The sequence below is a fragment of the Sinocyclocheilus grahami genome, unplaced genomic scaffold, assembly GCF_001515645.1.
Source record: "Sinocyclocheilus grahami isolate Dianchi unplaced genomic scaffold, SAMN03320097.WGS_v1.1 scaffold301.1, whole genome shotgun sequence".
Classification (NCBI taxonomy): Eukaryota; Metazoa; Chordata; class Actinopteri; order Cypriniformes; family Cyprinidae; genus Sinocyclocheilus; species Sinocyclocheilus grahami.
Window position 1 is genome coordinate 717005 of NW_015505480.1, and position 11477 is coordinate 728481.

General features: G+C 36.5%; 1 protein-coding gene across 1 annotated transcript in view; it reads left to right on the forward strand.

Annotated features, from left to right (window-relative positions):
• Window positions 1–535: 535 nt before the first annotated feature.
• armc2 (armadillo repeat containing 2) overlaps window positions 536–11477 on the forward strand; it is a 24781-nt gene continuing 13839 nt past the window's right edge. Inside the window, exons 1-7 of the mRNA XM_016293289.1 lie at window positions 536–594; window positions 2087–2387; window positions 3159–3231; window positions 3311–3482; window positions 4632–4761; window positions 10107–10150; window positions 10615–10722. Of these exons, the coding sequence (XP_016148775.1) occupies window positions 2176–2387; window positions 3159–3231; window positions 3311–3482; window positions 4632–4761; window positions 10107–10150; window positions 10615–10722 (739 nt within the window). The 5' untranslated portion in view covers window positions 536–594; window positions 2087–2175. The remainder of the gene's footprint in view (window positions 595–2086; window positions 2388–3158; window positions 3232–3310; window positions 3483–4631; window positions 4762–10106; window positions 10151–10614; window positions 10723–11477) is intronic.

An 11477-nucleotide genomic window follows, 5' to 3' on the forward strand; every position in this document is an offset into this window, starting at 1 on the left:
TCTAAACAAACTCATTACTTAAATTCTTTGTCATAAATTCACGTTTTCCTTATCACTAGGTGAGGGAGTAAATGTGTGTCCAAAGACTGCCCATAAGGAAGTGGTTGCCAAGGAGACAGCAGCAAGAAAATGATGGTCCTTCCTTGCAAAGCAAACCAATTTACCTCAGTGACGTAGAAGAAGTGCAACCACCGTCAGTGGTGTATGTGCATATGTGTCAAGGTTCACAAGATAATTAAATTTACACCATTCATGCAGCCCTCTAAATACAGATGTGTGCACCTCGTGCAAGTGTTATCTAAAATCTGACAAGCTGAGAAATACAGTATGCATGACATACTGTTATCAAGATTGCCATCCTTGGCACCACACTCCCCTAGTGACAATGAAAGAGGGCAACCATATCCATGCAGCTATTGGCCAATGAGCACTCTCGTACTAACTCCTTATTGGCTAGCTCCTTCAATCACATTACACCAATGAGACTTCTTGTATCCATGAGAATGAAGCTGGTAGAGCTATTTAAATCTAACCACTGAGCCAAAAGATGGCTCATATGTGCATTTTATTCTATGAAGAACAGAGAAACTGAAGGTTTGTACGTATAGTGTTGGACTGACATCTCATGTCAGTCTTATTTGCAAAGTAGTTTTGACTGCTGTATACGAGTAAAAAAAGAGTAAACGTGTTGTGAACAATGCTTCATGTATTGGATTTGCATTATGAATATTATTGGCAGTCTACATCAGCCTCAATTAAAATCTTTGACGTTTCTAGTAAATAATTTAGTCAAACGGTGGACAGTAAAACAATGTGGACAGTTTCTTAAAATGAGAAGACAAGCTCTGTGGGAAGTTACTACGCTATAAGCTTACCTGTCGTCTCGTGCGTGATTACGTCTCGCCTCACAGCTGCATTTGGCGTCTCTGTGGGCTCTGAATTTTAGGATTTTTCACTGAACTTCAGGCAAATACTATGGGTTTTGGGGAGGAATATAATTGAAGGCGTTATTTTATTTAGACTAAATAAAAATAAATGTATTTTCTTCATCGAATACGTCAAGTTTTGAACTGTCTCACCTGTGCTTTTTCCCGTTGGAAATAATGTTGAAATGTTAATGTTGAGGCCACACACCTATATAACAATCTTTATGTAATTATGGATTATGGTTCCTAATGAACTGGTTTTAAAAATAAGTCTTTAAAAATAAAATGGAAGAAAAGATGCCAGAAAAAAGCAAAAAGGCAGTAAGGTTTCACACAACAAAAGCCTCCCTGTGTCACATGACCATGCGCGTGGCCGTGATTGACCCTGTGGCGTGCGTGCGTGCGTCCCTCTTTCTGCTGTCACACAAGCGCTTTCTGCATTAAAGATGCTCTCTTTAAAACTGTGAAATGGCCTAAATCGTTTGGAAATCAAGGTAAATGGGAATATCGTTTTTCTGTGCTGTTCACATTGTCTACTAAGAGCAACTAGTTGTCTAACGTTAAAGAAGTAGACTGCAGGCAACGCTTGATAATATGTCGTGGTTTATTGTTATTTTTTTTGTCGGTTTCCTGAATACAATATCACAGATCAAGTTGTTCATTGTAAGAGCTTATTTATTTATTTTCTTTAAGTTTTTAGTTTCGTTGTGCTTTAAATGTTTTGTATTTTTTGTTTTGCTACACCAGAGCTACTGTAGCGGCGTTGTGCGTCTCCATGGTGACGGTGCGTGGACGCGCGTTCTTGTCACACTCTGGGGTGCGTTTCCCAAAAGCACCTGGTTGCAAGTTCCGTCGTTACCAAAAGAGTTCCGTGGAACATGCAACCGTAGTTGGCTATCGATGCTTTTGGGAAACGCAACCCTGGATGATATGACATCGGTTGTGTGTGGGATGCATTTTAAAAAGTACTAAAATCGAAAACAAGTCCTACAGGGCAGCAAACCACTTGCTGTAATAGGCTATGTAGACTGAAGTAATAAAGAGGAGAATGTCAGAAACATATACAATTAAAAGTCTGCTACATATTTCTGGGACAGCTAAATCTTTATATTTACAAGAAGCAGTTAATTTTGGTCATTTTTCTCCTTCATTATCTATAGTTATGCATCTTTTCCAGCCAATTTTGGTTATAGGATAATGGACAAGGTTTCGGGCCCTTGATACTGGTACACACCCCTATGGATCAAATATGTCTTTAATGGAGCTTCAGGACAAAAGTGAGCATGTCTACAGGAGCACTGGCCTCAGGAGACAGACGAGTGCTGAGATAGTGTCAGAAGCTCGTCGCTCTCTCAGAACTCTTGCCACACAGCGGCCTTTCACACCTCAGGAGAAGCATCGGCAGCTCTTTGGAGAATCATCTTCTCGTGCACGTGATGGACGACCACCGTCTGCATTCAGGTAAAACCACATTGAAGATGATAGATTTATGTATTCATCCCTTGTTCAGAATGTATCATGCTCATTATAATATTTAGAATGAATTTTGATTATAGAGTGCAACAGAGCCCATCCACTTTTTCAGTGGCCTTGGTTCTTGAAGTACTAAAAAATTTTCTCCATTTATTATTTATTTTTTTTCTCATAGGGATTTTTAAGAACTCTTCATTTAAGAGTTATAAGGCATGATTCAATCATCAATTAACAACTTTGTAGCTCACGGTAGGCCTGTTTTCAAATTATTGTTAAAAATCAGTTCCACTATTTAGAAAATGAATTGAATTTTTACTTCCAGAACCAGACTGTTGCACTCTTTAAAGTGCTTGAATTGTAACATTAGCTGTTTGATTATTCTTATAAAACTAGTATGCTGGTTTTAATTGCCTTCACAAATTTATTTTCTAGTCTACATGCCCAACATTTTGAAGCTCCTGACTCCAGGCCTCCATTTATTATTTATTTTTTTTTCTCATAGGGATTTTTAAGAACTCTTCATTTAAGAGTTATAAGGCATGATTCAATCATCAATTAACAACTTTGTAGCTCACAGTAGGCCTGTTTTCAAATTATTGTTAAAAATCAGTTCCACTATTTAGAAAATGAATGGAATTTTTACTTCCAGAACCAGACTGTTGCACTCTTTAAAGTGCTTGAATTGTAACATTAGCTGTTTGATTATTCTTATAAAACTAGTATGCTGGTTTTAATTGCCTTCACAAATTTCTTTTCTAGTCTACATGCCCAACATTTTGAAGCTCCTGACTCCAGGCCAGGCTCTGGAACTCGTCTCAGCCCACTGGAACATGTAAGGAGCCTTTCAAAACTTTGTCTGACTATTCAAACGAAAACAGGAAACAGTAATTCAAGAGTTCTCTCAATCCCAGAAACCCAGGCTGTCTGTGTCCCTGGATGAGGATGGCGGTGTTGATGAAGCAACTCTCCCCAAACCCCCAGCTGAACGAGGGAATACAAGAATAGGATCAGGAGGTTCTCGAGCCAAACTGCTTAGAGCAGCATCCATAAACAGGCTACCACCCGTGACACCAAACACAAAGAGTAAGAAAATAAATAAAACAGTGTTTTATTAAACTGTTTGTTTTCTTTTTTTTTCTCCTTTCAATGAAAAGAGGGTAACACTTTACAATAAGGTGTCATTTGTTAACATTAGTTAATGTATTAACTAACATGAACGAACAATGCATTTATTACACTATTTATTAATCTTTTAAGATTAATAAATGCTGTAGAAGTATTGTTCATTCTTAGTTCGTTTACTAATGTTGTTAACTAATGTTACTAATGAACCTTATTGTAAAATGTTACCGAAAAAAGTAATAGTCCATGTTTACCTGTCAGGCAGATTGATAACCCTCTTCATTGTGTCCTTTGTCAATGCCTCTGAAGAGACAGTCAGCTAACTGATAAAGTATTTCACACTGAACCAAAATAAATAGACACTTTAAAAAAAATCTGATATAAATCAGTTTACGTCCCCCAGGATGTAACTCTGCTCTGTATGCCCTGAGTTTGTTTGTATTGAAACAACTAAATGCGTGTTTGTCCTGTCAATAGTTTGCTAGATTGAATTTTATTCTGAGTAAGTAATAAAATCATTCAAAAAGTTCAATGACGCTGAAGGACAGTGCTAGACTGTAAAAAGTTTACATGAATGCAACTTTTCCGGTTAAGCTTCTGTTTATTCAAACTTAAAACAAATTGTCTGCGTATGTATATATGTAGTTTGGAGTCAGCAAGTTTTTTTTAAAGAATTTTACAAAAACAAAATTCTGTTTAAAACCCATTTGTTTTCAAATATTCATTAAAGAATCCTGAAAAATTGATCATGGTTTCCACCAAAATGTAAAATATTAAGCAGAACAACAGTTTTCAGCATTTTATCATATTTATAGATAATGTTGATGATATTTAGAAATAATTTTTTCGTAAACATTGAGCACCATATCAGCGTATGAGAATGCTAAAAATACGGTTTTAATATATTAAATTAGAAAACAGTTATTTTAAATTATAATATTTCACAATATTACTGTTCTGTTCTTACTGTATTTTTTATTAAATTAATGCGTCCTTGGTGAGCATAAGAGATTTCTCTCAAAAACATAAACAATATGTGTTGATTATATGTATTATTATATGCGTTTTTGTTATTCTTTAGCTAAGCTGTGTCGTTGTGTGTCTATTCAGATATGTCTCTAGAGGCAAGGATTGGAGCAGACCAACCAGGTGACAGAGAAAAGTTGCAATGTTCTGATATTACAGAGCATACAACAAATTCTTCCTCTGAAACAGACCTGCACATACTTACTAAACACAGGTATGCTTTTGAGCACAAACATCTCTTTTGCTGTCTTCTATGTGCACTTGAAGGTTTATTGTTCTTTTAATGTACTCTTACATTTGTAATTTTATTGAACACATGTTTAGAGGTTTGAAACCTCTGTAGATGGGTAGCTTTGAAGCAGCATGTTTATGACTGGGACTCACATCAGGCATTTGTCCCTTTGTGCTACATAACAAAAACCTCTACTGTCAATGGATCATCAAACTCCCTCAGTAAACCGATTTATGCTCTGTGCCAAAGAAGAGTAATAAACCATTTTCATGTTTGTTGACTCTCAGGACACCCTGTTCAGAGACTGAACTTGTTTATTGTTAATCATTCTGAGGATCAGTAGATCACAGTGGTGTCAATCCTTCCTAGAGTTGGGGTACTCAGACTCGTACTCGGACTCGAGTCCGGTCTCGAGTACAGTTTTTTTTTTTTTTAAAGGACTCGGACTTGTCACGGACTCGGATGCATTTTTACTCAGACTTGACTCGGACTCGAGCCTTTTGGACTCCAACCGAGTCCAGGTACTGTTGACGGAATTGTCACTGGCTCAATGCATTATCACGAAAGTGAAAAAGTGATATTCAGTATTTGTATGTGTTTTTAAGTCTTGTCCAGTACTTGAAAGCCGACGGGTTTTTGTGCTCACACACACCGAAAGCGCGCTCACAGAATGCGCCTCTCAGTCAGCGTGCGAATGCCGAGTTCTTTCGCTCAAGTTCTCTTACGTTCTGTTATTGCTACACACTTACACGAAAAGTTATGTCAAAATGCCCGTCTTGGAGACTATTCATGTAAATGCAGTCGGTTTTGTCTTAAGTAAACTTGAACAGTTGGGAGAAATACAGATGTGTCAAAATATTTGATCTATGCGTCAGATCTTAAAGCAACAGCGTAAACCTGCAGCCGCCGACAGCGTCATAAATGTTAATCAAACAAAAGAAAAGGAGAAAATCCCTCACTGCTCTTGACTGTATCACTTATTAACTTGAATAAGAATCATCTATATTTAATGTATACAGTGAAGATTATTTTTACATTTATTACTTCATGGAACAACAGTTTTCAGCATTTTATCATATTTATAGATAATGTTGATGATATTTTTTCGTAAACATTGAGCACCATATCAGCGTATGAGAATGCTAAAAATACGGTTTTAATATATTAAATTAGAAAACAGTTATTTTAAATTATAATATTTCACAATATTACTGTTCTGTTCTTACTGTATTTTTTATTAAATTAATGCGTCCTTGGTGAGCGTAAGAGATTTCTCTCAAAAACATAAACAATATGTGTTGATTATATGTATTATTATATGCGTTTTTGTTATTCTTTAGCTAAGCTGTGTCGTTGTGTGCCTATTCAGATATGTCTCTAGAGGCAAGGATTGGAGCAGACCAACCAGGTGACAGAGAAAAGTTGCAATGTTCTGATATTACAGAGCATACAACAAATTCTTCCTCTGAAACAGACCTGCACATACTTACTAAACACAGGTATGCTTTTGAGCACAAACATCTCTTTTGCTGTCTTCTATGTGCACTTGAAGGTTTTTGTTCTTTTAATGTACTCTTACATTTGTAATTTTATTGAACACATGTTTAGAGGTTTGAAACCTCTGTAGATGGGTAGCTTTGAAGCAGCATGTTTATGACTGGGACTCACATCAGGCATTTGTCCCTTTGTGCTACATAACAAAAACCTCTACTGTCAATGGATCATCAAACTCCCTCAGTAAACCGATTTATGCTCTGTGCCAAAATTGTTCTTTTAATGTACTCTTACATTTGTAATTTTATTGAACACATGTTTAGAGGTTTGAAACCTCTGTAGATGGGTAGCTTTGAAGCAGCATGTTTATGACTGGGACTCACATCAGGCATTTGTCCCTTTGCTACATAACAAAAACCTCTACTGTCAACGGATCATCAAACTCCCTCAGTAAACCGATTTATGCTCTGTGCCAAAGAAGAGTAATAAACCATTTTCATGTTTGTTGACTCTCAGGACACCCTGTTCAGAGACTGAACTTGTTTATTGTTAATCATTCTGAGGATCAGTAGATCACAGTGGTGTCAATCCTTCCTAGAGTTGGGGTACTCAGACTCGTACTCGGACTCGAGTCCGGTCTCGAGTACAGTTTTTTTTTTTTTAAAGGACTCGGACTTGTCACGGACTCGGATGCATTTTTACTCAGACTTGACTCGGACTCGAGCCTTTTGGACTCCAACCGAGTCCAGGTACTGTTGACGGAATTGTCACTGGCTCAATGCATTATCACGAAAGTGAAAAAGTGATATTCAGTATTTGTATGTGTTTTTAAGTCTTGTCCAGTACTTGAAAGCCGACGGGTTTTTGTGCTCACACACACCGAAAGCGCGCTCACAGAATGCGCCTCTCAGTCAGCGTGCGAATGCCGAGTTCTTTCGCTCAAGTTCTCTTACGTTCTGTTATTGCTACACACTTACACGAAAAGTTATGTCAAAATGCCCGTCTTGGAGACTATTCATGTAAATGCAGTCGGTTTTGTCTTAAGTAAACTTGAACAGTTGGGAGAAATACAGATGTGTCAAAATATTTGATCTATGCGTCAGATCTTAAAGCAACAGCGTAAACCTGCAGCCGCCGACAGCGTCATAAATGTTAATCAAACAAAAGAAAAGGAGAAAATCCCTCACTGCTCTTGACTGTATCACTTATTAACTTGAATAAGAATCATCTATATTTAATGTATACAGTGAAGATTATTTTTACATTTATTACTTCATGAAATGTCTGTAGTAGGCTATTTCTATTTCTGAAAAACTAAAAAAAACTATTTAATTTATATTTTTGAGTAATATATTTATTTATCATTTATCTTGTAAGTAATACTTGGAGTGTTTACTTGCCTTCAGTAAGACTGAGAATGTTTTATTACATTAGTTTATTATTTTTTGCTTTTGTATTAGTGGCAGTTTCTAGCTTCAAAGAAAAATAATTTTTCTAACATCTTTGGGACAAAAGTTTTTATGGGTGCATTATTTTCTAATAATTCAACGGCCCATCATCAGTTATTCCTTACATAATGTAATCTATTATAATTAATGTAACTATAAATGCATTCAAAAATAAAACAGGTGTGAGTTGTCTGTGACTTATGGAAAGTATAGGTAGGGCTTTTATACACAGTGTGTGCCATTGTACAGACTAGGTTTATCCCTCACAACCTCATTTTCATCCAAGAAAAAATTCAAAATGCCCTGTCTAAGGGATCCGTGTACTTTGGCGTCCATTAATTTTTCTTTTTTTTTTTTTTTACCCAGAAATTAAAATGCAGTTTCTTTTTTAATGGTTCAAACACTGGTGAATAGAATAAGCAGACACAAGCTAATTTTGATTATTCAAAACTCATATTTCTTCAAAAATTATAAAAATTATATAAAGCTTGTTTTTTATTGAGATAAAAGGTGCATTTTCTGCTCTTAAGGTCCCATTCACCAAGATACCTACTCCTTTACCCCCACTCTTGAATTTATACATTTACTTTAAGTCAAGTCCCGCCCCTTAATTTTTCACATTCTAAAACCTGTTTCACTCTGAAATATGTCACAATACATATATCAATTCAGCCATAACTTCTGTTACATGACTTTAAGTTTGCTAAGCAAAGCAGGACACTAATTATTAATAAAAAAAATGCAAGATGCAATAGAGGTTTGCTTTTGTTACATTTAAATGGATATTGCGTTTTTGTAGTTGTAAAGGTTAAAACAATGTTAAGATACTAATAAATAATAGAGTTTCGTTGGACTCGGACTCGGCTGTTTGGGACTCGGACTTGAGTCCGACTCGGCCCATTTTGGACTCGGACTTGTCTCAGACTCGACTTGGACTCAACTTAGGTGGACTCGAACCCAACACTAATCCTTCCGTTACCAAAGTTATCAGAGTTAAAAGCTATTCTCTTTTGTGTACATCCATTTTTGAAATGCAACAGAATTGTGTAAACCATCAGTAAGACCACATTAAAAGATTTGTTTATTCAAATCCAAGCGCCCTCATTAATACGTTGCCCAGAATGCACACTTATGAAAATCGCAATGCTTCCAATTTGGATGCATTTACTGACACTATGGAATTTAATAGTAAGTTAAAGTCAGGCAGCAAGCCCTCTCTCTCCCTCTATATCTCTACCATATCCTTGTTATAGTAACTAATGGAGCAATATTACATTATGCAGGCAGTTTGTGGTTGGCTGGCTGACTGGTCTGTTGACCACCAGTACAGTCTCATTTGAGATTCACACGATGAGATCACGTCTCGGCCGAGGCATCCCATCAACAATGAGGCATTATCCAGACAGTACAAAGCCCAAACATGATCAATGCCACAAATATGCTCAATTGTACCATAATTTCTTCTCAATCCTTAAAAAATACCCATGTGACATATGCTAAAGATGAATGATGACATTATACTGTACTATAAAAATTGAGGACTGTAAGCAGTACAAGTACATTTGAGACATAATATGTCAGTTTAACCTGCTCTTAATGACAGTAAAGACTTAAATCGTGTTAACGGATATCTTGATATTTGAGATAAAATTCACCGTGACTGTGCATGACTAGCTCTGAGATAAGCACATGAACCTGTGGTTTCCTGTCTGTTGTAGTATTTCTTATAGGCACGCATATTTTAATGAACATTTACACAAGTACATTTTGAAAGTTATCTATTTTCCACCAGTAACTGATTTTGAAACCACTGACAGTTAAAAAAAAAAAAAAAAAAAAAAAAAAAGAAAATTGGGCAATGAAAGGCTAAATCAGAATATCACAATGTGCATGACTAGCTCTGAGATAAGCACATGAACCTGTGGTTTCCTGTCTGTTGTAGTATTTCTTATAGGCACGCATATTTTAATGAACATTTACACAAGTACATTTTGAAAGTTATCTATTTTCCACCAGTAACTGATTTTGAAACCACCTGAAATTAAAAAAAAAAAAAAAAAAAGATATAAAGAGAAATTTGGGCAATGAAAGGCTACATCAGAATATCACAACAGTGACCTCTTGTGTCTGCAAGGAAAATTCTATGATAATACTGCCATTTATAAATTAATAAATATATAAATGTTTTAGATTTCTTTTGAACATGCGTTTATGTTGATGCATATTAAGCATTTTTATCTTCAGACTTTGTAAAAAAAAAAAAAAAAAGTATAGGTTAAATATAAATGTAAAAAAAAAAACATCTAGGTTTTTGTAATTCATCTAACCAGTCATTTATGCTCTCAGTCTGCTCTGTATGAACATTTATTTGTTTGTGATTGATAGGATACTGCAAAATGATGTATCCAGTGCAAGAGGATCAAAACCAGGTATATTGCTATATCTATAATTTATATATCTGCACTTGAAACCGACGCGTGATAAACAAGGCAAAGGTCTGACAATCTTGCTAGAAGCCGCAAACATCTGATCGGATTGGAAACCTAAACCACTTTTGCTGCTGCAGTTTCTCAAGGTTCTTTGTCCAGATGCCAGTTGATAGCCGTTTGATCTGTTGTTTTCGCAACCCCCTGCTTCCTGCAGCTCGTCCACAATGCAAATGCTCACAGAGACATTTGAACAGAACAGACACTAATGAAAAAGCTTGTGGGTGTAAAGCTCTGACCTTTTCATGCTATGCTGAACATCCTGTATTACATTCATATGCTTTAAGAACTGCTCAAGTGAACTTTTCTGAATTTCCCTACCGGGATCAATCAAGTACATCTGTCTGTCTGTCTGTTTATATATTTGTCTGTCTGTCTGACACCCACTCCATGTCATTCTGCTGTAGAAGTCAAGCTTGGGCATGGAGACACAGGAGATGACAGCATGGATGAATCTATGTTCTGGAACACTAAAGTTCTTCCTGTCCTTCATGAATTTGAGTCTTTTGCACCAGGTGATGATTAAATTGCTCTTATGAATGTGCTTAATATGCACCAGTAATGGTCTGATGACCTTGAAGAGTAAAGGGTCACATTGTGTTTTGTTGAACATCATCAGACCAACAATATGTTTGCATAGAATTAGTCAATTCAAAATGAACATATATTAAAAACAATGATTTTGCCTTTTGCTTTAAAGAGGTCCTATTATGCTTTTTCCACTTTATTTAGTCTGAAATGTTGCTGTTTGAGCATAAAAAAGATCTGCAAAGTTACAAAGCTTAATGTCCACTCCAAAAGGAGATATTTTATTGAACAGAAATCACTTTTCAAAAACTACAACGAACAACTCGTTTGGACTACAACGCATATTTTCCGGGTTTTGTGAAATCACAAATACCGACGAATGGGACGAGACCTGGTTGAGCTGCACTAGAGAAGGCAACGAGTGTTATCACTATGTCGGAGACATTCTAGCTTTCCCAAGGGAGACGAACTTAGAGTGGTTACAATCATCCAGGTTTAAATCACGCTCAAATTGGTTTGATTTTGACACAATATTTACACTGAAGCTCGCAGGCGGCTATGGTAAGGGGCATGACATTTCCCGACCAGACGCCGAGTGGAGCCAATCACAACACACACTGGCCCAGCTAACCAATCACAACACACACTGGCCCAGCTAACCAATCACAACACACACTGGCCCAGCTAACCAATCACAACACACACTGGCCCAGCTAACCAATCACAGCACATTTCGTATTTC